Source organism: Ammospiza nelsoni, chromosome 6 (genome assembly GCF_027579445.1).
Source record: "Ammospiza nelsoni isolate bAmmNel1 chromosome 6, bAmmNel1.pri, whole genome shotgun sequence".
Classification (NCBI taxonomy): domain Eukaryota; kingdom Metazoa; phylum Chordata; class Aves; order Passeriformes; family Passerellidae; genus Ammospiza; species Ammospiza nelsoni.
The window spans coordinates 29266668-29294552 of record NC_080638.1 but is presented as its reverse complement, the minus strand read 5'-3'; the positions used below and the strand labels follow the sequence as shown (position 1 = coordinate 29294552).

The following is a 27885-nucleotide window of genomic DNA, read 5'->3' as shown; positions in this document are numbered from 1 at the left end:
CCGTACATTATCTGGTGTAGGAATGTTGAGTACAGAATTAAAAATTAGTATACATTCATCCAGTGTGAGCAGTATAAGGTATTGTTTAATAGACATTTTATTGTAGATCAAACTGATACTAATAATAGAAAATAGTTTGGTACAGCCGTATGCCCATGTTTGGTTGGTTGAGTTTTTTGTTTGGCTGTTTCTCCTTCTTAAACTACAAGTAGTTTTATTTATGGTTAGACATCACTTTCAGTCTAAAAATGGCTTCTTCTAAATGCATTTCGTATTTCTGTGAGCTATTGAAAGTCAGTTTGCATTGCAATACTTACATCAAAACTTTTAGGTGCAATAGTTCTGTCCCACTTAATTGTAGCACAGATTTTCCTGTAATGTAGTCAAATAGTGAAATACAACATTGTTCTAAACATGCAGAATTGCATGGCCCCTCAGATTTTACATTTTTTATATTGAGTGGTTCTATGTATCATAGCATTTGCAATATGTCACTGACCCAATTGATCATGCACTTGAAAAGGCATTGTGGATGATACTTCAAATATGAATAGCAAGGTAAGTTTCAAATATAGAATTGACTTTTTTGTTTTTTCGACCAACCAGCCATAGGTGAACTTCTTGAAAAAATACCACGTTGACTTTTAATACTGTTCTTATTTTGAAATAGAAATGTCCCCTTAAGTTACTTACTTAACGCCATTTTTGTGGGACCATTTTAAAAAAGGGTTACTGGCATATGCATGACTTGTATTCAAAAGAGCCGAGAAGTGTATTTTCTCATAAAGCCTGTCTTTATCTGGCACCAGGTTAAAAAGGTCAAGCTGCATTTCCTTGGCACGATTCCTCGCGGCTGGACTCAGAGTGTTCACTCTGCTGTCCAGCCAGCCTCTCCCAATCGCTGCCTGTCCTCAGTTCCCACCGCGTGTCTTGCTTCCCGGCCCTTGCTGACGGAAAGCTCTCGCTCAGCGTGTTCTTTGCGAGGCGCTGCGCCGTGCGCCCTGCGCGCCGTCCTTGCCGGGGCCGGTGCGGCGGGGCCCCGGCCAGGGCGGCTCCTCAGCGCCCGTCGGAAGTGAGGTGGCGGCAGGGCGGGGCGCGGGCCGGAAGCGAGCGGGCCGGCTGCGGGCGGCGAGGAGCCGGTGGCGGAGCGCGGGGCAGGGCTGCCGTGCAGGTCCGTCTGTCGGCGGGGGCCGGCGCAGCCCCGGCGGGGCGAGGGAGGGCGCGGCGCTCAGGGGGCCGGGCGACGCTGGGGGGCCGGCGGGCTGCGCCACCGGGGACGGGCCGGGCCCGCTGTTCGGGCGAGCCCTGCGGCACACGCCCACGGGCCGGTGAGGGTCCCTGCCGCTCTCCTGCTGCCCAGAGCGCCGGGCTTGGCCCGCTGCTGACGCCGAGCGGGGTCGGGCCGGGGCCTGACCGCACCCTCAGCGCCGCGGAGGCCTCCCCGGGGCTGGGACCGCTGTGCCTCGGCTACGGCGGGGCTACTCCGGCCCGAGGCAGGGCTGAGGACAGGGGTGGCGGGGGTGCCCCCAGAGCGGTGGCAGCTGCTTCTTGCTGCTCACTTGAAGGGGAAAGCACAGGTTAACCGCGCCGCGCTTGTCTGATCGATACTTGCTTTGCTTTCTCTTCTGCGAGCAGCTTACTTGGCGTGTCACCTCTGTTTATTAGGCTAAATGTAAGCGCATGACAGCGACAGTTGTAACTCCTGTTGTTCTGACCTAGGAAAGCCAAAGGAAGTAAGGAAGAACTTTTTTAGACAGGCTATTTTAACATTAACAGCTTCATTAGGAAAAAAAAATGTCTTGGTGAGTCCCTTTTCAGGTAAAACAAGCAAAGTTTCAGTTTGTGTCTGTATATACACAGTTCATTTATAAATTTCATTCATTCATAGTTACGTTTCAAATTAAAATTTATTTAGGAATATAAAATAAAGTTGTTTGGGAACATGTCCTGAATCTATTTTCAAAAAAAACTGTTTTAACAAACTATCAATTTTGAGGTCTGTCATTCAAACTTTGGTGCAACTCTTCCATCAGTCACGCTTCCCTGTCTTCTGATTCTCTCAGCTTATCAGTAGCTGAGGGTTTTTTGTTTGGTGGATTTGTACTGACTTTCTTTACCAGTCTATAAGCAGGATTTTGTGGTTGGTGTTTCGTTTTGGTTTTCTCTCCACTAATTTAATTAGAATTTTAACATGCTGCTGTGTGAAAAATCTCATTCTGATAGTCCACATCTGGTTGTTCATTTTTTTTTCATTGTGGTTGCCCTGTCACTGAGAAATACTACCAGCCTTAAAACTACATTGGTAGTAGCAGCCTTAAACCTACATTGGTTTTATTCTGTAGCCCAACCAAAGAATTGGAGTAAAATTTTAAAAATAGGAGCAGTATAATTAATACTTATTTTCATCATCTGATCTTACATTTAAATTACATTATAAATTAGATGTGCCCTATTTTTAATGGCAAATGTGGAAGGGAGCTATTCTAGTGAATACTACATTTACTTTCTTTTTCCAACAGGTTACATGCTCCCAGTAGACTTGTTAAATTGGTGTGGCTTCCTATTGGCTCTTCACTAAGTTAGCTGCCAAAGTTAGTAAGCACTGTGCCTTGGTCTTGTTAGGTACATATTTATTTGTAAATAGAGAAACAGCTTCTGTTCTGTTTATGAAAATAGGCTTAGCTCTCTCTTTAAGTACGATGCTGTCTTGCAGCACTTGTATCTTGTTGCTGCCAAAAGTGAGAGGCTTTCTTTTGTGATGTCCTCTGTTGTAAGAATTTTTCAAGATCTCTCAATGCATTAACTGATTATACTAAAGCAGCAGAAAAATATTTTTGGGGTTTTTTTCCTGGATTTGTTTTCTTCCATTTTAGTGAATAAAATTACTGTAAAGAGTTCTGGTGAGTGCTGGAATTCACACAAGGGAGGAGCCATTTGGGACTGGCACTCCACCCTTGAGGTGTATTCATTATTTATTTTTTATGTGACCAAGCCTGTGATTTATCTAGGCCAGCTCATTTTCTCTTAAAATCATTGGGCTTTTTCCTGAAATTTTTTTAGATTAATAAAACTTCCTCTTTCCCTTGTATTGCTGTAGCTTCTTTTGTTATGGAACATATAGTTCACGTAGGACAATTTTCTCATCTGAATTTCTCCAGGAAGACCATATAAAGATGTTATAGACATGTGGCATGTAGATGTAGCTGGTACATAAAGGGAACTGAATGCATGTTAGTTCTTGAGGCTCAGCTGAAATACTGTCTTGTGTAGCACCAGGTCACTTTTGTAGCATCACAGTGTTAAGGAAATGTCTAGATTTTAGATAGTCAACTGTAACTCAGTCATCCTTGAAAATTACTGTTAAATTTATCAGCAATCCAAAACAGAACAACTTGGAGCAATTGTGCTCTGCTGAGATAAAACATGGAAGTTGTGCCCTGAGCAAGTATGCAATGCTTCTCATTTATTGCACAATAAGGAATGAAGAACTGTGTAAATTATTAGTTTGTTGCTGACAGATTTCTGAAGCTGATGAACTAATTTGATAACACTTAGAGGCCTTTATTTTTGTGCTGGAAAATCCCTATTATGACCTTAGTAGATGTGATAGTTTGGTATCGTGGTTAAATACAGAATGGTTGTCTTTGTTATATGTGAACTCCAGAAACTGGAGTAGGAAGGGGAGGGAAAACCTGTTCGTGTTAAGAACAAAGGCTTTTTACACATCTCTTTCCTTTCAGCATCTCAAGAAGAAAGGTCCATTTTGTGTGGAAATAAGCGATTCCCAGAGGACTGTCCCAATGACAGAGCTGTCTGCACATTTACCGCAGTTTCAGCATGGGCAGCTGACAGAAAACTTCCCTGATACCCACCTCAGCAACACCGTATGTAACAAACAATTCTAGTACCTGCTAGCAGTTAAATGGGGATGAATAAATAGTTTGTTGAGGTACATTTTATCTTTCTGAACTGTTGTGGTGATAAGCAGTGCCAAAAGAAATATGCTGCAAAATATCTGATGTTCTAAACTAGAGATAAGACCTCTCAAATAAGACCTCCCCCAGTTTAAAATGGTGTTGGAGTGACCAAGCTATCAAGGGAAAAAAAAAAAAAGGGGGTCAGACACTCTGGTATCAAACACTGACATTTACAGTATTTAGTGAGCTCTCATGATCTGCCTGGCTGTGGTCTGCTTGGTTCACAGGTTTCTCAGTCACAGAGTTAATTTTAGTCTAGGTAGAGCTTGAAGCCTGGGTTTTGTTAGTGCTATTGCTGGAGGACTGTTCCTATGCAGGAAGAACAGCTCTGTCTTGTCTTACTTGTGAATAATTTTGAAGGTGCTCTCCTGGTTCTTGAGGTTTTGGGGGAGGAGGAACTCAAAACCTGAAGTTTTATATGATTGGTTTGAAAGACCTAAGCTCATACTTGTTGCTAAAACTATACCATTGTACCATATGTATTTTGGAAAAATCAGGTTTAGATTATCTACTTGGGTGTGGTGCTCAGGTTCTTAGACTTGTTACACTGTTCCTTGTTCCTGCTATAGCTCTTGAATATCAGGTTTCCTTGTGGCACGGAAATGCTTTTGTGAGGCTGGGCCACTTGTAATTGTGTCTATAGCAATAATTCAAGAGAATGTTCTGATTCCTGCTTCAAGTCTTCTGTACAATCAGCAGTTTAAATAGGATTTTGAAAAGTGCTCAGATAAGCATCATGCTTATCAATAAAAATATAAAACATTTGAAAAATTAGAAAAGTGGGAACATCCCTTCTCCTTTTACTTCAGAGGAAATGAAAAAGGTTTCTTTTCCTCTTGGACAGGTGAAAGATTAATTGTTATTGAAAACTTCTGCCAGATTAAAAAGGCAGAGCTCAGTAGTAAGCTGTGGGCTCACCATCCTTACAGATAACTTGGTGGTGCTCCTTACCAGTGAAGGGTTCTATGTTCTTCTCACTAACACACTGTACTGATGAATAACTGCCACTTGTGCCTTTCCTTTCGTGTTTAAGTAACTGTAGTTTTGATACTAAGTTATAATGGTGTTTCTCCCCTTGACACATCTACTTTGTTTTAGTACACACCTACAAAAGTCCTTTCCTGCTTAAGTATACTAGCTTCTGTGGCTAACAAGTCAGCGTGTGAAATCCCAAAGTGCTATAATTTGCCATCTCTTCTTCTAGTCACACACTAAGAGTTCAACCTAGTGTTCAATATCTGCCACTGCATAGCATCGGTGGTGTATGTGAGAACTGATGAAGTCCATGCCCACTCTCAGGCATGGTGGTCTGCTCCTGATGGATAAATCTGGATTTAATAGCTAAAAACTTCTTATCAAATGTGCTGTGTTTTTATCTCTTGGTTCAGGGGCACTGGTCTGGGTTTGCTATTAACTATTTTCCCGATAGGGAAAGAAACCACTATCATTTGATATTGATATTGTTTATTCGCCTGAAAGCGTAGTTCATAACTTACATTTGCTTACGGTGTTACAACAGGTGTTACTGACTTTTTAGCTTCAGAGTTTTCACTTTTAACTATGTCTGAGGAAAGTGAAGAGTCTGTTCCTTTGCTTCCACTTCAGCAAGAGTCCATGGCCTCTGCTCTGTTTAATACTGATCAGGTAGGATATAAGTGCACTTTGTTCTTTTAAGCAGTGGGGCACACGCATGTAACATTTAGCTACACTTTAGTAGCCTGAAAAGACAGCTTATTTTCTATCTTTAAGTGCAAATGAGAGAATAACTTGTGTAACTCTTGATGCTGATCTGGTTTTCATGCACTGTGTTTTAGTATGTAAAGGCCTTTTTTGATTACAACTTTGTTCCTAAGTAGTGAAGGGAGTAAAATGATACATATTGGTCTAATTTCTTCCATTTTTCTATTTGTTTGATATAACAGGTTTTTGTAGTGGTGTGCTTAGTTGATCAGGCTTTTCCTTTGGGTGTTTTTGTGTTTACTCTGTGAAGCTGTAGATTTTTAACTTATTTCAATATATTTCTGTTCCAGAGATGGGGTAAGTGCTCCCTCATGCAAGACTGTTATTACAGCAGAGAAAAAGCTACACATTCGGCAAGTGTGCAGAAACCTAAGAGCTCAGTCTGCTCTGCTTGTGCAGTTCCAAGGCTCTGTTCATCTCCAGTGTACTGTTACTTATGATCATCTTAGGCAATTTAGATGGTTACACTTATTGTTGTCTTGCTGTAAACTCAGAGAAATGGAGTATTTTACTATCAAAGTGAAAAATGTTACATTTCTGCTATAATCTGTACAGAAATAGGTTTAGTTGTAGCCAGCATTTCAAATTAATTAAACATGACCTCTTTATTTGCATTCTCCCTTATTCCCATTTCTATCTGATTTTCACTAATTGTATGTGAGGACTTTATGCAAAATGCCAAGTGATTTATAATAAATTTTTCATTTAGTAAGAAATAATTTTGATCCCAGCATCTTTTTCAGTGCATATTTCAAATTAATGATACTAAATTCAAACTGAGGTTAAAACTGGGACTCTAAAAACCTGGTTGTGTCCTAGTTCTAATTGTTTAATTCAAACAATTTTAGTTTGGGGTTTTTTCTCCCCTTACATTCCAATTCCTTATTGAAAAGTGAAACAGATTTTCTTAGAGGACAAGTCTTGAAACCCTGATGAGCTTGATCCTGAGGAACCACAAAAAAAAGGAAGGAATAGGCAGAGCATTTGGTGCATATTATTACTTTGTACTGCTTTGTAAAAGCAAATTTTTCATAAGTTGGCAAGTTGTAAAGCTTCAACCAGGGTTTTAGCAATGTCAGTATTTACAGTTCGAAGTCCAGGGACTTGTGCTCCTTAATTACTTAAGTGCTTTTAAAAACCCCGCTAGGAGTTTCTGAGTGTACTTACCGTCTTCTCTTTTCTGAGGGTGGGGCTGGGAAATTTCTGTAGAGAGAATCTCTAAAATTATTATTGATTTATCGAAAAACTGCAGTGAATTAATGAGATACAAGTCAGTAGTTATGTTTAGAAATGCTACTGAGGTCAGGTAATTAGACTTCAACATTGCACATTTAAGGAAAAAACTACCTGAGTAGGAATACTTAAGGAAAAAATCATTAGGTTATTTTCAGTGTCCTGTCTTATGTCCAGATCAATTTTAAGAAAACTGAATGATACTTCAAAGGTATTGCAAAAGGTATCATCCTTCAGTTTATTGTACGTTTTAATCTAATGCTGTTTTGGTGCACTTAGTCAAACAGAACTGTTCTGCAGGAAGTAATTTAGAAGCAATGAGATTAATTTTGTAAGGAATCAAAACTATTTTTTTCTTCTATATTAAACCTCTTGAATGTGAACAGTACAGCACTGATTTTGGACATGGTAATGCACTAAAAAAATGAGAAGTCTGTATCAACTGTCACATTTTAGTGCTTGTTTAGAGTGTCTGGTAATGATTTTATTTCTTTGTAGTCCAGAAAAGATAAAGCATAGATCATGCTCCTGTTGTGCTCTCTGTATGTGCACACAACGTAGAAAAGGTGAATGTCCCCTGCTCATGGTGCTTCTTGAAGAGGGTGAAAAAGATTTGTGATACCAGGAGCTTGGAGTGCAGGTCTGATCACTTGCTAATAGGTGATGTTCCCAGTTTGTGCTTTTGCTTCCTTTGGAAGTTCACCGCTGTCTTGGTGTTTGAATTATATGCTTGATGTTTCATGTGTTACACCCTTCATGTTTCAGTAGGAAGGACAGGAAGCTCTTTCATACTTGTGATAAGAGTGATGGAATTTCTTCAATATCAATGAAAGGATGTGGCAGTAGTTTCCTTGGGAAAGAAGAAAATCTGCATGCTTAACTTTTCATGCTGAAACTTTGGGATCAAATAGAAGTCTAAAGACTGAAAATAACCTGAGTTTGATCATCATTTCTGTGTTATTTTTACTAAAAACATGAGAATACCATACCTCATGAAGATCCATTTTAATATATATTTTACTTGAGTATACTCTAGTGGAAGTAACACAGTAAAGGAAGGAGGCATTTTCTTGAGATTTTCATGGAGAGGGAATCCTAAATGTTTGGCATTATTTTTAAGGGTCAATACAGCTTATTCTTGTCAAGTTACAGGCATTTTACTGTCATGCATCCTTTTACCAGCTGCAGTTTGAATCAAGGGAGATTCCTTTATTAATCTTTTGAAATTCTGTTTGAAGGAAAGACTCTTAAATGCCACCTGCCTACTTTTTACTGTTGATGTTTTTAATGTAAATGTTTCTAACATGACCCTGTGCTCCCATTCTTTTAATAACTCTGATGCAGTTAATTACTCCTGTTTAAATCCCTGCTGTAGCAACTGTTCTTGGCAGTAAATATTATCTTACATGTTTCCTCCTCAGGGTCATCTTTAGCTTAACATACAAGCTCATGATAGTAGAGAGTTGCTGAGGACAGTGGTTTTTGTGTTGCAGAATGACAACAGTGAAAGACGTCGCCATGATAATAGTGAGCGCAGAAGAAATGACAATGCCGAGTCTGAGACCAATGGGCAGCCACAAAACAACATTCAGCGGGTGGTGGAGCAAGATGAAGAAGAAGATGAAGAGCTAACACTGAAATATGGGGCAAAACATGTGATTATGCTGTTTGTGCCTGTCACGCTTTGCATGGTGGTTGTTGTTGCAACTATCAAGTCTGTCAGCTTTTATACACGCAAGGATGGACAGCTGTACGTATCAGTATTTCCCCCTATCTTTTTAGTGCACTTAGATAATTTTCTTCAAACTTCCGTTTCTTTTGGGGTCTGATTCAAGCAGTGAACTTCCTCTCGCCACCATTTTCCCTTCTCCAAAGATAGTTTTGTTTTATTCCTTCCAGGAACCAGACTCTTCTCTTTGTGGTAATGTTGACATTTGTTATTTGTCTGGTGACCAATGGGGATAATATCTTGGTTGTTACTGCTTGATTCAAATCCTCGTCCTCATTTTAATACTTTATCATGCTGTGTGGTATTTGTAAAATAAACACCATCTTCAGCCAAAGCCATTTCCCTTGTACTATGCCAGAATACAAGAGTTTTGGAAAAAGAACAAAACTAGTATTGTAAATGAAGTAGCCTATATGCCATGTTCTGGTTTGCCCATGGTGTTTGATAAAGAAATTCAAATGCAAGGGGAGTATAACTTCAGGGGGTTCACTTCTGGTGAAGTTATAGAAACTTTCCTGGCAGATCTTTCTGTAGAAGTTTTTGGGATTTTGGTAAAATATTAATGTTGGCAAAAAAAAACCCAATTCCAGTGAAAGCTAATTTGAGAGAAAGGGGGCAAAGGAAGACTACTGAGCCTGTCAGAAACTGCAGCAAGTCATAGAACCACAGAATGTTAAAGAGTTAAAATAGACCTTAAAGATCAGTTCCACTGTGAGACAAAATGATTCAGAGTGTGTTTGGCTTTGAAATGTTTGTATAATATAAGCATGTCATAATTTTTTTTACAATTAGAAAAGAAAATTGTTTTCTCTCTGTCTCTCCTTCCCACCCCACAATGAAGTAGTTGCCCCAGGAGATTGTATTTCTTTACAAAAGAGTGAGTTGAGCCCATACATTGTGTTGTTGAAATCACAGGGGGAGCCTTTCATGGTGAATCCGTAGGTGAAATTCCAACTGCACTGGTCAGCACACGAGTGGTATAATGGGAGAGTGGCAAGAAACACGCAGCATGGGAGTAGCCATATCAAACTGTGGGCTGCTGTGGGCTTTATCTGCTTTACAGAGCAGAAAGCAGTAGTAATCTAAGAATGTAGGAGAGGCAGGTCTTCTAAGGAATTCAAGTTTGCCTAATATGATAATATGCCACCTTTCAAGTTTTGCCTTAGTAGAAAATAGATGTGCTTTAACAGCTCTGAATTGAAAGATTACTGCAATTTTGTTGGATGTTGGCCTCACATACCCAAAACATTGGTGCATTCAGTGTCATTTCAGTTGACTTTTTGTTTTTGTAGCATCTACACTCCTTTCACAGAAGAGACTGAGACAGTAGGACAGAGAGCCCTGAATTCTATTCTTAACGCAGCCATCATGATCAGCGTTATCATTGTCATGACCATCCTCCTGGTTGTGCTTTACAAATACAGGTGCTACAAGGTAAGTAGTTGTGCTAGTGTGATTTATTAGTACAGATTATTTAGAAAATGGAACAAAATGAAGGCTTATGAAGGAGGAATGAGTGAAAGTAGCAGAACTGGTGATGTAATTCACCATTTCAATTTTGTGGCTTCTGTTCTTTTGGCACAAAGCAGGGCAAAGGCCCAGTGCTATCACTGCCATCTGTTCTGTCAGTTAGAAATGCATTGCTTCTATTCTTTTGAAATTTTCATGCACTGAAATCTTGCTGTGGTCAAGAAATACAAAGGACAGAGTTGGCCCTATTTTGTGGGCCCCCTATCCCTCCATGTCCCCGATACAGACGTCTCCCATCAGTGTGTGTGGCTGCACACACCAAGCAGTATTTGTGTGGCAAACACAGAGACTCTAAGGCTCTTTGTGAAAGGCTTCACTCTTGTAATGACATCATCTAGGCAAGCCCAGGCTTAGCATAATTAATTGCAGTGCCACCTGCATGGGAGGAGTTGTCCATGAAAATTCCTGGTTTGTTTTGGTCTTAATGATTCATTTGACAAGGCTTAGCCTAATAAAGCTTCTCAGTATGCAGCCAGGATCTTGAATCAGTTGTAAAACACATAGTGGGATTCAAAGGTTTGCTTCATTTAATTTTGTTTTTGAGAGGAGACAGTGGTTTTGGTCTTCATGTCTGTGAGTGAAACCCCTTTACAAATTATCTGTGGAGTGGCAGGGGAAATTATTTTTGCCTGATTCTGTATACATTGTGGAATACGTTTTTTGACGTATGGACCTTCACTTTTATCATAGTGTGGTGTTACATCTGAACTGACAAAGTGTTCTTGTTAAACTGGCAATTCTCTTCATTCTGGTGAAGTCAACTACTGTGCTTTACCTAGGTTCCTTAGTAGCCACTTGGTTCTCCTCAGGTGCTGAAGGCAACAACTAGTTTTTACTAAGCTTTTCACATTTCTGGTTTCCTTCTTAACCTTTTAAAGCACAGAACATTTTCCTTACAATAATAATTGTTCTACTAAAAATCTGAATTATTACATACCATAAATTTCCTGTGGTTCTATTTTATGCTAATTACACTAAATGATTAACTTATTTTTAAATTTTCTGTCAGAGTAGTTCTATGTTGCTATATCAGAATGCTGTGAAATGTAGTTATCTGCAATAAAGTTCTATTTTACATGCAGTTCTGTATGTAGATTGTAGTCCAGATTATGAGGAATGGAATTTATAATGAAAGAATCTTAAGTCTTCATCTGGTAGTGATAATTTGCTTATCCTCACAAGATTTTTTCTGAAAACTCTTTTGAAGAAAGGAAATACTACTTCAGCTTCACTGTTGTTAGTTTACTATGGTTGTCTTGTACCTGATATGTTAAGCATGATCCTGATTCTAGCTCCTCAATCTAACCGGAAGCAATTTTTGAAGGGGATTGTATTTGATTAGCTTTTTCTTTTTTATTTATTATTCTCTGCATTCTTCATTGTTTCACTCTGCCTAACCAAAGTCTGACTGCTGTAGCTCATTTTAATTCTCTGTATCCTGCAGCTCATCCTTAATTTTTATTCAAGTTTTAGTAGGTAAGGCCAAATTTATACCAGCAATCAATTAGCATCAAAGTTGTTGTTAAATAAAGAATGAAAATTCTTTAATGAGAAGGCAGAAAACCTGTTGTGGTACTGTGCTAGGAAAACAGCGAGCAAAACTTACAAGAAGTACTCTGGAAATGTCACTTGTAAGAAAAGAGACCCGTGATTTGGAAAATGCTGTAGTAAATGAGATACATACTGAGAATAAAGCAAACATCTGTGTGTAAAATGCCAACTTAATCAGCTCTTGAATCTACCTCCTCTACTTCTGTTGACAGTAGTTATGCAAGGTGTGTGTAGAAGTTTGCTGGACTATAGCCTTGGTGTGTGACACTGTCAGCATTCACTATTATTTTAGGATGAAACACTACTGTTCACTTTATTTTCTCACATGATAGAAGTTTAAGAGCTTATATTACAAATACAAAGACTTCAGAGAGAAGTCATGAGAGAGCTTTCTCTGCTGTTTTCTTAAAGTAGTTTCAACTAATTTTACAGACAAATAAAATGACTCTTGTTAGGTCCTTGCTTAGTAGCTTTACGAGTTGTGGAAAAATTTGGCTCTGCTTGAATCAATATATACTGATACTCACCTTTGAAAGGTTCTTTCTCCCACTCTCTGTGAGTGGTGAGAGTTTAAATACTGAGACAGATACTTTGGCAGTTTTCCTGCAGCATCTGTACAGGCACTGTGCTTATTGCATGTGGGAATTTCTTATGTCTTTTTGAGAAGATACTAGCAAAAGCCAGTCTGTTAGATTAAGAAGTTAAATGACAGGTTTTGTTAGGTTGAAAGTTAAATCTGAACCTCTTCTGAGAAGCAGTGTAAAGGAGGAGAGTGAATGTTTCAAAAATGGCCAAAAATTTTAAAAATGCATATGAAAAATGTATCATTAGACTCAATGTACTAAATTTCTAGCTGTAAGGGCTGGATTCTTGATTAGTCAGAAAGTCCTGGTTGCATCACAAAAGTGTGATTCCTTTAGTTTTTGTACATATGCACTTTACTTTTAAGCTGATTTTTGCTAAATATTTTAAGAACATCAGATGCGTTCTACTACACATCTTTAAGAAGAGGACAAAGAGATAACGCATTTTTTTAACAGCTTCTGAATACTTTATTCTGGTGTACATATATAGCAAATTTAGCCAGGAAATTTTCCACTGATTGTATCTGTTGTAAGCAGGATTCCTTATGTAGCTTTGATTTCTAGATTATTGCTTCTGATGGGTTGTCTACTTTTAATACTGGGTCAGGTTTTATAAAAGAGATTCTGTGCTGGGACTTTAACAAATATATCTTCATTTTCAATTAAGAGATACTAAGACATTACTGGAGTTAAAGGTGTGGGATCTCAGCACCTCAGGATGGAGGTGCAGAGAGGCCGAGACCACCCTTGGGGGGCTCGGGAGTCCTGGAATGTTGCCAGAAGTGTCTGGTGGCTGGACTTTGATCCGACACAGGAGACGACGCCTGTATGAGGACTGGGAAGGTTTTACTGGGTGAATGGTGAAGGGATAAGTTAGTTAAAGTGTAAAACACAGGGTTTAGGATTTTGGTACAGGGGGGTCTAAAGAAGTAAGATGGAGGAATTGGGGCGTGTCCTGTTCTTCTTCTTCTTCTTCTTGGCCTCCATCTTCTGTGGTGATGGTGGCACTTGGGGATTGGTTATTACTAAAAGTGCACTGGTTAATAAGGGTAGAAGGTATTGGGGAGAAATGATAAATATTGTACACGTAACTTAGGGTATAAAGATAAGTGACCGCCCCGGGGGCTCGCAGTGTGCCCATGGCTGACTTGGTGTGCAGACCTCTGTTGGGCTGGAAGAAAATCTTTTAGATAAACAATTAATAAACACCAAGACCGAGACAAGATCAGAAGTCTCTCCTTGTCCTTTGAAGCGCCGAGCTCTTCAAGGCTATCCCTGGGCCTTTCCAGGCCACCTAAACAACACCGAAAACTTACAAAAGGGATCTTCAGTCATGGTTTTTTCACTTTGCACAATAAATACCAGAAGAATGCACTTCTGTTAGTGCAAAGTTTAAGTGCCTGTCATTTCCAGGTTTAAATCTTTGAGTGGCCTTGCTGAGTACATCACTGAACTGTTCTTTATTGAATTGTTGGGCATGTAAGTCTGCTCTCATGTCAAAATTAGGGATTGTGTCTGTAGATGACTGATAAAGATTATCAAAATTCTTATATAGTCATTCATCAGTGACATTTCAGCAGATAAGTACTGCAGGTTTTTCTCGGTTCCAGCATTTAATTCTATAACTGCATTCTGAAAATTATTTGAAATCAGAGCAGCACAAAAATGAATCATGTTTTCCATCTGTGTTCATGCTGGATGATTCTGCTATGTTATAATGCCACTGGTATCAAAATGGTCTAAAAATACACAAACAGTAGTTTTCAATAGAGCTGAAGACATCTACTGAAAGTTCACAAAGCACTTAAAATTCATAAGTGTAAAGTGAAATACACCAATGTGCATAGACTAAACATGAATGTAGCACCAACCAAAGAGGGAGATATCTTAAATAATTTTCTTGCTTTAAACAAAAGGAAAATTAACCTTAAAAGTCTTTTGATATATGCTACATTTAAAATAACAAGTCTGAAAACATCTGCATTGATATCTTCTTCTCCAGGTGATCCATGGTTGGCTTATCATTTCTTCACTTTTGCTGCTTTTCTTTTTCTCATTCATCTACCTGGGGTAAGTGAATTAAACCATTAATATGCTATTTTTTCATGTATCACTTTATGTATGTATTTATTTTAGAACAAGGCCTTGAATCTTAAGAGGAATGATAGTGAGTAAGCTATTGCAATAAAATTTTTAGTTTTGTATAGTCTGATAGAGTACACATAGAAGAAAGAGTGATTCATAGGTTTATAATGCATCTGATTAGGTACAGATGGTGTGTGTGTCCTTAGGATGCATCACCAGAATAAGCACATCTTGCTTATCAGAATAAGCATATCTTGGGAGGAGCTTGTTCTGCTGACATGTCTTCTGATAACATAATTTTTCATTGACATATGACTCAAGGGCAGTTGTTTACATCATGGCTTTGTTAGCTGTATATCCAAAGGCTGTTTGCATGGAAGTGGTGGAGTCAGCTGAAAAGAATCTACTATCTCACCAAAATATACTCAGTGCTTTTCTTCTCAAATTTGGAAGCATGCTCTTGTCCAGACATCAAGAAAATTTGGCCAAAATACTCAGTATTTTCTGAAATAAGCAGCCTCCTCAGGGTTTGTAACTAGAGTTATGTCATGAAATTATTATACTCTATATATTTTTATGCCACTTGATGACAAACACCTCTCTTTGAAGAAGCTTATTTAATTTGGTCTCTGGAAGGAGAATGTGATCTTCCCTTCAGTCACTTATTTTTGCTAAAAGTGATCTGTGATGCCTTTTGTGGTCAGTAGTTTCTCTAACCCTAACAATGGCTTTTGAAATACAAGGCAGTTCCTTCATCTGCCCTTGCTGCCTTACAGCAGTGCTGGCTTCCTTTTCCCAGAGGTTCAGAGAGTGAGGGACCAGTTGTGTAGACCAGTTGTGCATGAGGACAGTAAGGGACATCCTGTTAACACTGTACATCTCGAAGGTCAGCTGACAGCTGCAGACAGCAAGTTTGCTGGAGGAAAGTATTAGCAAATTATAGGGTTCTTAGGGTTCTTGATGAGTTGGTAACAGCAGATTCTGCAAAAAGCCTTCACAGCCATTTCTTCCCTGAGTCAGCAGAAATCACCTGTCACTTGGTGATGGCATTGTCTATTTTGGTTTTACTTATTTAGGTTCCTAATTAGTTTATAGTATTTGGTGTGACAGGGACACAGTTCATCCAAAAATAAAGCTTTTTACTTCAGTGTTTATGGGGAATAATAGAATAAACATGTACCTTTAAAGTTATCAAAGCATTCTACAGGCAGCATATTAGTAGAGATCTTTGCCTGCCTTTAAAGGTCCATTATAACCTCACAAGTTCTGATTATTCTGATTTGTAAAAGTTATGAGCATAATCAAAATGACTGATTTTGCAGTAATGTCCTTTCCTGTCAGCTTCTGCTTTGGTTGAGAAGGAAATAGAACCTTAATGAAATTTTTTGAAAAAGCAAAAGAGTAGGTGTGAAGCAAGTACTGGCAAAATGTATCCTATTGTGAAGAATAGTTAAGTATTAATTGGAGAAAGAATTTTACATTTATGCCACTATATTGAATATGAAAATTTTTAAAAGGTATTCTGAAGTTTGCATCTGTAGTTTGTTTCCATTGTTTCAAGCAAATGCCATCTATATTATTTATCTTTTTTTTAGAGAGGTTTTTAAGACATATAATGTTGCCATGGACTACATTACAGTGGCACTCATGATCTGGAACTTTGGTGTTGTGGGAATGATTTGTATCCACTGGAAGGGTCCCCTTCGGCTCCAGCAGGCATATCTCATTATGATCAGTGCTCTCATGGCCTTGGTGTTCATTAAGTACCTTCCTGAATGGACTGCATGGCTTATCCTGGCCGTCATTTCAGTGTATGGTAAGTTTGGGAGCAAGGCACAGTTGTAGATCCTGTGGTGGGAATTTCTTTTATTCCCTGACTTTTCCACTTACCTGACTAGACCTTTAAAAAAAGTATATGTTTGTGTGTGTGTGTGTGTATCATCCAAAGCAGCAGATAAGGTGATTACAGACTTAATAAGTAAGATCATGGTCCTAAACTGAGATCAGTTCTCTGCAGTTGGGCTCTGTATTACTGTATGATCCCATCTTCTCTCATGTTTCCTGGACTCTCTAGATTCTTTGAGGAGGAGAGCTGAAGTAATTCAAGAGAGAAGAATTGAGAGAGACCCATTTTGGTGGTTTTTATGAAAGTGGAGAGCTTTCAGCTTCTCATTTTCCCCAAGAATCTTTGGAATCCCTTGTATATTCAGAATTTAGGAGCTTGTTGTTTCTGTACAGTCCCATGCAAATATAGATTTGCCCAGCCTATGAATTGCTCAAATTTGTGAACATAGAAGCAACAACCTGATCCATACCTGGTAATATAGTGAGAAAGAAGGAAGGATTAAGAGCAGTTTGCATTGCTCAAAGTAATTTTATATTTAGAAGGATATGGTTGTGAGATCTTTTTCATTGACTTTTATTATTATTATTATTATTATTATTATTATTATTATTATTATTATTATTATTATTATTATTATTATTATTATTATTATTATTATTATTATTATTATTATTATTATTTATCGTAGTTGTTGCATACTGCTCTTTTTCAGAATGATGGCTGAGAGAGACCTAGCTGTAGTTTTTCCATAAAGCTTTAGGGGGCACTGAGCACTTGGTGAGAAGATCACTGTATCCTAAATACTGATTTAATTTCCAGGCAAGACTAAAATTCAGTTACTTAGACATAATTAAAACATTACAGTTAAGTGAAGATGTGCTCTTAATTTGAATTTTTTTGGAGGCATGTAAGTGTGCTGAGTGTGTGCTCTCATAGTCACTGATCATGATAAAGACTGAGAATCTGTCCAGATGTAAGTGCAGGGGTTGATAAGATTTGATTAGCTCTGATTCATCAGTGTATTCCTTAAGTGTCCTCTTCCTTCAGGGAGAGGAAAATTGTCCCTTGTGTGTATGCTTATGGATCACAAAGCACATTAAGAAAAACTTCCCATCCTCCCACCCCATTTCCACCCTTTCTGCAACTGGAACAAATCTGAGTGCTTCAGGCATTCAGCCTTTATTGAGTGATAGCAAAACTAAATTACTCGAGATCGAGTTCCAAGACCATGGTATGGTTGTTTTGGGTAAAGGGGATGTAAGTTTTCAAAGCCTGCAACCCCAGGAGTGGGGTTTTTTTCTGTACTGGAGTGGGACCAGCAGTGGTGCCAGAGCAGTTGGCTCAGGTGCAGAAGGCCTGCTCTGAGCAGCACAAAGCTCCTGACTAGTCAGCTGTTCCTTTCAGTGTCAGATTGAGTTTCAGATTAATTTAAAGACATATGGTGAGTGGACAAGTGCAAAAGGCAGTAGCAATGTTAGCTCTCTATCCCAATATGCCTATTTCACAAGAAGTAGGCTTCCCCTGTTGTCTTAAAATTTCTTTTAGTATTAAACGTAGATTACAAAAATCTTTCCTAATAGAAGGCAAGCTTGGGTATTTCTAAGATGGTAGTTGAAGAGTAGCTTTCTTGAATTATTCACATGTCAGCATATAAACACAGGTACATTTCCAGTTGCATAATATCTTAAGTGGGGAATATAATGTTTTAAAATTTGTATGCATATTACAGTAATATGTAAAATAGGTTGCATAACTGAGAATATTAAAAAGCATTGCTGTAGGATACCGAATTGTTGCCAATGGCAGTCTTCAAAATCCTTAGTCAGGGTGAATTTTGTTACTTCAAGTCTCTCCAAGTGTTATAGAAAAGAAACGTAACTATGTCTGCAGGGATGTCACATCTGTTTGCTTTTTCTTTCAGATTTGATTGCTGTCCTGTGTCCTAAAGGTCCTCTTCGAATGTTAGTTGAGACAGCTCAAGAGAGAAACGAAACTCTCTTTCCAGCACTTATTTACTCCTGTAAGTACATTTTGTTATTCTTTAAGCTTGCAATCACCCACTCATCTGAAGCAATCTTCTCATTTGTCTGGGTTTAATAAGATGCTTTTCAGCTGAATTCTTGATCTGTTCACTTGGGCCTCAGTTTTCGTTTCACTGTTGACTGAAAAATGTGAAACATCATCTGACTGAGACATTTCAAGATAAAAACCAGCATGTTTTGTTCCAAAACACAAACAGGAAGAATGGTAACAGACCTTGTTTTGGATAAAGTACTATGTCCTTAGGCTGTAAATTAAGCCTGTTCAAAGGGAACAATTGTTTCCAGAACATATTTACCAGCTTTCAGTCCTTAAATAACCTGTGTCTTAGTATAAGAAATGTGAGAAATTACTAGAAGGAGGTTTGTTTGTGTGACTGTTTTCTCAATGGCTTGTCCTTTTTGGTAAATTGTTTCTCCCTGCAGTTGTGAAAAATAACCTATTGAATTAAAGTTGCTGTTGTGACCTGTGTATCAGTTAGTGCATAATTCCATTGTTTGTGAAGTTCCATGTTACTGCTTGTAGTCACATGGATAACAGTGAAAGAGGCTAATCAGAAGCCATTATGCTGCTGGTGCTCCAGACAGGCCTGTATTTGGAAGCAGGAAGTGTGCTGCAGACTGGCCACTTCAGGGACAAGCTTACAGTGGAGAAAGGGGAGCACTTTCTTTATCTGTCACACTTGCACAGCATCAATAAAATGTGGCATAGCTGCCTGTTACTCTGTTTTGTGAGAGGAGTGGTTAACACTGAGAGCTTGAATTAAGAAACACCTTTTATATGTAACAACATTTGGTTACCTGCAGATTGGAGGATTGTTTGTGATGGCGAAGGCAGAGAACAATTAACTTTGATGTAGATACTGCCTCTGAATTGTCAGAACTCTTTAACAGTGTTTAGAGACCTTTTTACTTGCAGATAAAAGAACTGATTAAGGAAAAAAAGTAAAGAAATTGTTGATTTTCAGAGGGAGCCTTATATGTAGAAATAATTTGTCTGGCAACAGCTGTTGCCTTTTTTTTTTTCAAAATCTAGTAGAAATAAAATTTTATTCACCAGTTTTTGTAAATGTGTTGTTGCTGGTACTGGCTGTGTTCCAGATATTATTGTACTTTAATGAGAGTAAAATTGCCTGTTGGAAAAGATAGTTGTATCCAAAAAACCATGAAAAATGAGAAATAATGGATTGATGCTATCTCAGAATTTCATACATCTGAAGATAAAATTAGCTATGCTGTTGTGATTTGCATTTCTTTGATAGCAACAATGATATGGCTTGTGAACATGGCTGAGGAAGATCCAGAAGCCCAGCGGAAGTCCAAAAACTCCGCTTTTGATAAACAAGGTGAGCTTTGCTTTGGACAAACCTTTGTCACTTTATTGGAATACATGTTTATGGATACTTGTCTTTCAGTTTTTTAAGAGTCCTGGGTGCTGTAGAAGAGTGAAAGTATGGAGGCCTAATTAAGAATGATGGATCTGTCAAGACTTGAGATATTGTTTACTTATTGTGCAGTGAATGTTCTTGCATTCATTTTTCTGGGTACTGGGATGTTGGTGTTGAAATGACTCCATGTAAAACCATCAACTGAGCTCAACTGCTTGTCAAACTGGGATGATACAGTATAGTACCAACTCATTTATATTTGTGTTAGACAGAAATACGCCTAGCCCTTTTGGCTATGCAGATAGTGTTTAAAACATGGAGTTTGTTTATTTATATGTGTTACTAAAGCAGAGTGCAGTTTCTGAAGCTTTCAGTAAAGTTTTCTGTTTCACTGTAAAATTAAGCTGCCAATGTCAAGTAAAGAAGCTAATTAAATATTAGATGGTAGTTTATTCCTTAAATTGTGATCTTTGTTAGGTCACTACAGAACTTCCACTTTCATGTTGATGTACTCCTGAATACTAGGACTTGAGTGCAGCATGTAGGTGCTGTGACTGTAGAGTGTATATTGACTCCTGAATGTTTAAGTAAATATTAAAATCCTAAGAGAGGAAGTCTTGTGATTGCATGTGCTAGTTAGATGTTGCTAAGTATTATGGAATACTTCATTCTATCTTGTTCTTCTGTGATCTTATATGTGGAGAGACTTTCATATTTTAGAAGGCACATTTTTGGAGGAGTCTTAAATGCCTTTCTTCCTTTGAGCTCCAGCAAGCCGGGCCCAGAATGAAGATGCTGAAGCAGATGATGGTGGCTTTAGTCAGGAATGGCAGCAACAGAGGGACAACAGAATAGGACCCATTGAATCAACACCTGAGTCACGTGCTGCTGTTCAGGCTCTACCCAGTAACTCTCAAACAAGTGATGACCCTGAAGAACGTGAGTGTGGACTGCTGTGTCTGAAAAGCTTACTAAATCTGAAGCTAGTCAGTCAGGCATCCTGAGTGAACACATGCAGGATTCTGTGAGCTATTAGCAAGCTGAAACGATGCGCTTGCTCCTGATGAATACTGATGTGCCTCATAGGAATAATGGTGTTGGTTTTTGATAGTATTTCATTTTGTTGCAGAGCTGAGTAATGTTGACCAAATTGCTCTTTGGTTTGAAGCACAGACTCAAAACTTTTGTTGCACAAGCTGTTTTCAGACCATTACATGGTCAGTTGCATTAGCCTCTGTCTTTTTCATGCAGTGTTCTGCTGTGTGTCACCTCTTTTGGATTTTAGGCCCTGCAAATGGAGGGTTTTTTTATGCCTCAAGATTAAACTGCTGTGATCCACTTGGTAGGAAGCAATATTTAAAACCTGCTTGGAGGCTGAAATGAATGCAGAATGCAATGGGCTTGCTTAGTTTTGTCCAGCATCTTGCTAAGGTGAAATATCTTTGGAAAGTGTATGATATCAGTGCTCAGATACCTGTTTTAACAGACTCATGATTTCCACTTGGAGTTCAAGCTGCTATTAGATATGCAAAGCTCTAAATAAATTAGGGTGTGCCTGTCGTGTGATACTGCCATATTTTAGCCGGTGCAGCTGCTTCCTCTGATGATCAGGTGCTCCTCTGTTTAAAAATACAGAGACTTCTACTTTAAGAACAGTTTTAAAATTTACTTACTAAAAACGTCCAAATTCAGCGTAGTGCAAATTCTTTTTAATTTCCAGAGCTTAAAAAAATAACATTGTGATGCAAAAAGTCTAGCAAGCTCTCTCAATTAATTTTTGAACTAAAACTCTCATCTGCCCAGGCTAATAATTTTCTCCTGCTTGTATTCCAGCAGTGAGTAGTAATGATCCAGTCAGACTTGTCAGCCAGCATTATTTTACTAAAGTCTGGAGCACCCAAGGCCTGTTTCAGCAGTTTAAGGGTGTTTTAGTGCTTAAGAGCTTATCATGAATGCACTGTTCTAGGCATTTTATTGGAGCCTGTTGAAAGAGAGTAGGGTTACCTTTTTTTTCCGTGCATTTTCTCCCTTTTTTCCTTTCCTCTCTCCCCCCGCCTTCATAATTAATCAAACATCCACCCATGTTTTGATGTTCTTAGTTCCTCGTGGAGCTCCAGAGTGAGCATTGGGCTGGACTGTAGTGTGATGGGAGAGTAATCAGTAGGCCAGGTGAAAACAGCTGGTCACCTGATGCTGGTCCTTCTTAATTAACATCTTGGACTAAACATGAACTGGTATTCAGGAAATCTTACAGTGCTTGCAGAAATAATTGAGTATTGTGCTTCCAGAGTTGTTGCTAAAGTGGTAATTACTATATAAAAGAATAAGAGAGAATGAATTTTCCTGAATCTCACATCTTGGACTAAGTATATTGAGTTTTTGCCTTTGTGATATGCTCTGTACTTACACACAAGTGCTTTTAAGAACTACCTGCATAAGAATTCCCTAGGAAAATTGGGAAGGCAGTGGAATATTTCGCAGTTTATATGTTTCTAACTGGCAAATAATATATCTTGTGCAAGGGATTTATTTTTCCCCCTCCCTCAGCCAGTTCAAAGGAATTATTCTTTAATATTCTGTTGAATATGACAAGACAACCAAAAGTGGATACCCCTCCACAAATAAAATTACAGATATCTGAGTTTGTATATACTACAGTTATAGGAAAATAGGAGAATAGGGAAATGCTAATTAAAGGGCGAATTAATTGAGTAATGTAGTGTTTCTTAGCCATGTTGTTTCACAGGAGTTTATCACTTGATTCAGGAATGGTACTAATTCTGAAAATAAAATGTTATTTTTAGCAAGTCTTGTTAATAGTTGATGTAAATGTGTATTATTCTTCAATAATTACTGACATGTAATATTAGTAGACTGATACTTAATGCTGCCATATGTTCACTTTGCAGGAGGAGTAAAGCTCGGTTTGGGAGACTTCATTTTCTACAGTGTCCTTGTTGGCAAAGCTTCTGCAACAGCAAGTGGGGACTGGAATACAACTTTAGCATGTTTTGTAGCCATATTAATTGTGAGTATAATGTAAAATTATAGTAGGGATAGTTTCTTATGTTCGTGAAGGACAAAGTTGTAACTGCTGCATTTTGTCTTTGATCTTGTTTATTGGGTGACCAGACTGAAAACTGGTGAGGACTTTAGCTGTGATTTTCATTGGCTGTACATCTGTCACTAAAGCCTTTAATTTAGGAAGACATAAAGCATAACCTGTAGCATTAATATTTATACATATATGTATTTTATATAATTTTTTGCTTGTCAGAGTTCCCTAATTTCTTCCTATGTCTTTTGTGTTTTGTTTTTTTTCTTCCCCTCAGGGTTTGTGCCTTACACTTCTGCTTCTTGCCATCTTTAAGAAGGCCTTACCAGCTCTTCCAATCTCCATAACCTTTGGGCTAGTTTTTTACTTTGCAACAGATAACTTGGTGCAACCGTTCATGGACCAGCTAGCATTCCATCAATTTTATATCTAGCAGACATGATTCTGAAATGGATATTTGTAGCAAATCTGGGAGGAGGAGAAATGGTTCCCCTCAGTTCTCAAGTGAGACTGAAGTATTCCAAGGCGGAATCATTACAGCTTCCTCCGATGGTGGTTTTGGTTTGGTTTTTTCCTGAGACAACTGCTGCACTGGGCACCATATGATTTTTCCTGTGTGAAAGTGGCTTCTTCCTGACGGCCAGTCTAAGCCAGGTGCTGTTATATCAGAGGTCATCTGATATACATATCTCTGGTAAGGACCACCTGTGTGAAAATTGCTAATGCTTCCACCAGCAATGTGATCTCTTACTACAGGCTGATTGTTTTCACAGCGCTAAGGGTGCTCAGGACTTCCTTGATGTTAACAGAGGAAGCTGACAAATCCCATGGAGCTTGTCCCTGTAACTGCTTGAAGAGAGAGAGCCCAATCTGGACTTCTTCAGCAGTGATGTTCTGACAGTGGAGCCCTGAGTGTGCAACAGGAAAGGACTTTGTAGCAATTTGACAAAGGGAGAAAGTATTGTCACTCTAAGAGTGCTCCATGACTTCATAGCCTCTGTGCCTGTGTGTATTTGGTTTAATAAATCTAAAAGTTTTTTTCTTTTCCCACACTGGAACTAGAGCCTGTTCTCAGTTTTAATACTTTGCATTCTCAAGCATGGAGTGCACCTTCTTACACCTGCTCCTGTTTATTTAGCTGCTTAGACTTGGACTGAATTATTTGGCAGTAGAGGATCATAAGGCCCTAATTTGGATCCTCCATTCTAAAAGGTTAATAAACTACATTAAAAAGCAGTTTGGGGACTTAACTCTTTGTGCTTTTGCAAAATCATTTTGCTAGAACACCATTTCAAGCCCCAAGTTTGAAAATAGTCACTAACAGCACGGACTGCATCACTGGTGGATGTTCCTTTTTGTTGACATTCTTATGAAATAAGTAGGTGTTTGCAGCAATCCCAGATGGAGTTTAGCTTGCCAGATCTAGAGATCAAAGTGCTATTAGGAGCTCTTCTGTTGCACCACTGAAATCCTTGGTCATCAAAAACATGGTTTAGAGTTCTGTTGACCTGGTCAATAAAAATATTGGTCACTAAGCTGTCTAACACCTCAGGCTGGGAAGGATATTTTTGTGCAGTATCTTTATTGGTGAGGATGCTTAAGTTAGGTGAGAGATTGCTTACTGTCACTAAGGAGCAAAATTCGTGACCCTCTTCACTTTAATTACCTCTCTTGTGAGGAACTGGTGATTGACAAAATGAAAGACAATTCAATATCAGTGAAAAGAAGATAGGAGATTTTGAACTTCTTATAAGAAGAGTCTGTTCAAACCTTAAAACTGCTAAAGTCTGATTTCTTCTTCCTCATTTGAAAGAACTCATTTATGAATAATTGCTTGGAAATTAGATGGGTGAGATGAAGTTGGCTTTGCCATAAATTCTTACTGTGTACAAGTAATGTTTTTTCTTGGGAGCCATAGGGAGTAGATGGACATTCTATTTTACTTGCATCTTGATACTGGAGTCCTTGCCAAGTGGAGCAACTGTCAAAATCCTAACACTAGCTCGTTTTACCTTTTTTTCCTGGGGTTTTGTTTCAGTGCCTATAGATTCATAGGACTGAAACATAAGAGATGCTCACCAGCCATTGCCCTAGTAAAGAAAGAAAGACTGTGATGTATAAATCTGCTTTAAAACTAAGAAAGCCTTTCTTTGGTTGTCCTTGATGTAATATATGTCTTTTCCAGTATGACGTGTTAACTAGTGTTAGCATTTACATTTTCATTAAATACATTGTCTTGTCTCATCTAAAGTACTTTCATTCATCTCATTTGTGTGCTGATTCATTGTGGATAGCATTAATAAACCAACTATATCAAAATTGCTTACAGTGACTTTTCAAGTCAAACTTGTTTGTGTTTTCTAGTTTAAATTACTGTTCCATATTTTCTTGCAATGAAGTCTGACTTAAAACAGGTTGGTTGGTGAGGGGTTTAGAGATTTCTGTTGTCGTTTTTTGATTGGTTTTTGTGTTTGGGAGGTTTTTTAACAAGACTTTGAGTTGTTTTTATACCATTGTAACTTGTTCTTTTCCTGAGCATTATATCTAAAAAAATAAAATCCCTCATGTGTTTTATTGGGCATCCCAGTTATAGTTCCATTGTATAGAACAGGTTCACTAGGAGTTGGCATTGCTGGCATTTATGTATGTGAGCTGGCTCTCAGTTGAGGGTTGTTACTTAAATGCAGAAGTCATCTCTCATTTCTTTTTTGGGTTCAACATGCACCAGGGGAGCATCAGCTCCATTAAGAGTTGCTTTAGAATGTGTAGAAATGTACAAAAGCCTTTTCACGTACTTGAATGGATGTTAAATGTGCAACCCAAGGAGGAGCTGAGAACCTTCCACTGCTGGACTGCCAGTCTTTCATTTCCCAGAGCTGCTTCTGTTATTCTGAAGTGTTAATTTCTGAGCTAGTATAGTCTCCACAGTGGTGGAGACTATAAAATTTGTATTCACAGAAGCTGTTCAAGTTTGTGTGGAATCTCAAAATAAGTTTAGAAGGGAAATTGCTTTTATAAGCAGCTGTATGTTAAAGTACATTGTTTATTACCAGGTCTTAGGTATACCTTCAAAAACCAGATGAAATTTTCTAGATTTGCTTTCTCAGGCCAAATCATAGTAGCTTATGTTTCAGATGAGATCTTGCAGCTAAGGATTATCTCAGAATGTAGGTCCAAATACGGTTTAGTTGCCAATAGGTTTTGTTTGCATTTGGGTTGTTACTACACAAGAGTGAAGGTTGTGTCACTTTTCTTTGTCTTGAAACACCGATCTAAGTTGAGGATTCACCTCAGTTAGATTGTTGTAACCGAAAGATTTCTCATAAGTAGTCTGCATTTTTTGAGAGAGTTTCCATTATTATTAAATTAGTATGTTAATGACAGTGCATAGCTCTGAAAGAACTATGCTGTAACCTGAGTAGATTCATCCCTTCTGTGCTCAGGCAGATGGACTTGTAGCTGTTGTGTGACTGTTCCAGTGGTTATACTTTGAAACTGGCTATCACAGTAGCTTTCTCCCCCCATTCAACTTACATCAGTAAGTCTCCTTCTTTGGCTAAGATTCAATTCAATATATAAATGAGAAGGCATAATAGTTTTCTTTAATTCCAGGCACTTCATTTGTCTCTATTTTTTCCCCTTTTATGGGAGGATTTAATCCAGGGCCAGAAAGAGACTCCTGGAAGCTGGTTTTACAGCAAAAGGCTTAGGGTGCTGTTGTACCTGTGTATGGCTATTATGGTCACACTCAAATTCAAGTGTCATCTGTGTAAGGTGCATCCTGAAGGTGTAAGAATTTGATACTGCAACACATTCACAATAGTTCTGGATGGGTAGATGATGACTTCTTTGAGCCAAAAAAATCAAGGGCTGTGCTCCACTACAAATGGCTGATCTCAATGTACAAAGCAGACACAGGCTACTTCAGGCATGGGAGGCTGGTGCTTCTCGGATATACACATATATATCTGTACCTATAGACATACAGATTCATGGACTGTGGACCTGTAGATGACAACTCTTCTGCCATTAGTGCAGTCAAGGATTAAATATGCAGAAGGAAATTTTGGGTTGATGGTACTGTTCAACAAAACTTATCAAAATGCTTTATTTCAAAAATTACTTCTGACAATGCTGTTGAAACAAGTTTAATAGACTGTGGAACATGTCTGCACTGTGGTTGCAGCTCAGTGGTAACTTGGTCATTGGAAATGTTGAAATAAACTAGAATGGAATTATTTTACACTCAAAGCATTTGCTGTTTTCTTTTTTACAGACACTGGTTTGTACATAACTTGAATTAAATGTGAATGTTTTTTAAACAACTTTCTGGTTCTTGATAAGATATGGTTTTGATAGATTATTGCAAATTTTCCTGTATTTGTCTAATTATTAAAATAAAAGTTGCATGGATCCTGATTTATCTTGCTTTTACTACATTATTTTAAAGCCATCACTTAAAGCTCTTGGAGGCATAAGCACTGTAGTTATTTTTATTCAGCATTTAATGAGTAAGATTCCTTTCGTAAGGCGTTTTAAGTTGCTGCTGTATTTCCTACCAATAGAGTTTCAACTGATTTTTGTAGAATTATTTTCTTCTAAAAGCTACTTTTTGTGTTCCTTTAAAGAGTCAGTCAAAGCCTGTTGCAAACGCACCCATAAGGTATAATTAAGGCATGAAAAATGAGATTATACTGAAACACCAGCTGGTACAATGAAGATTACCAGAAAAATACATAGGATGTTCAGAAAGAAAACACTTCATGAACAGTGTTGTGTATTGTGTATTGTTATTTTGAAATTGATTTTTTATCGATATGATTGAAACAGAGCTTTGGGGATTTTTCATTGTTTTGAAAAAGTATTCACTGCAAAGTTCAAATTTGTTTGAGTTGACGAACTTCTGTTGAAGACAGTTTGGGGGTTTTTTAGGGGTTTAACCTTTGTCTCTACATGAAAGACCTAAAGAGAGGTCCTTCCTGGTAAGTAGAAAGTAACGTACAGGTGGTAGGAGGCCCATGTGGGTGAGCAGGGAGCTCCTAACTGAGCCCAAACAGGAAGTGGAGAAGAGGTGGGAGCAGGGGCAGATGACCCAAACGGAGCATTGAGTTGTTTTCTGATCTTGCAG

The 27885-nt window shown here is 38.4% G+C and overlaps 1 protein-coding gene across 6 annotated transcripts; it reads left to right on the top strand.

The window, feature by feature from the left end:
* Positions 1 to 1116: 1116 nt before the first annotated feature.
* PSEN1 (presenilin 1) lies at positions 1117 to 27176 on the top strand. 6 transcript variants are annotated; one of them, XM_059473945.1, is made up of 12 exons: positions 1117 to 1171; positions 3741 to 3884; positions 5583 to 5621; positions 8444 to 8700; positions 9972 to 10113; positions 14347 to 14414; positions 16025 to 16245; positions 18197 to 18295; positions 19577 to 19660; positions 20468 to 20641; positions 22612 to 22730; positions 23035 to 27176. In XM_059473945.1, exons 2-12 carry the CDS (start codon positions 3801 to 3803, stop codon positions 23188 to 23190), a joined length of 1443 nt encoding a protein of 480 aa, XP_059329928.1. In that variant the 5' UTR covers positions 1117 to 1171; positions 3741 to 3800; the 3' UTR covers positions 23191 to 27176. The 6 variants fall into 6 exon arrangements, with proteins under 6 accessions (XP_059329928.1, XP_059329930.1, XP_059329929.1 ...); XM_059473946.1 differs by lacking the exon at positions 1117 to 1171 and adding an exon at positions 1629 to 1802 and having other exon boundaries at positions 20474 to 20641; XM_059473944.1 differs by lacking the exon at positions 1117 to 1171 and adding an exon at positions 1629 to 1802.
* Positions 27177 to 27885: the final 709 nt, after the last annotated feature.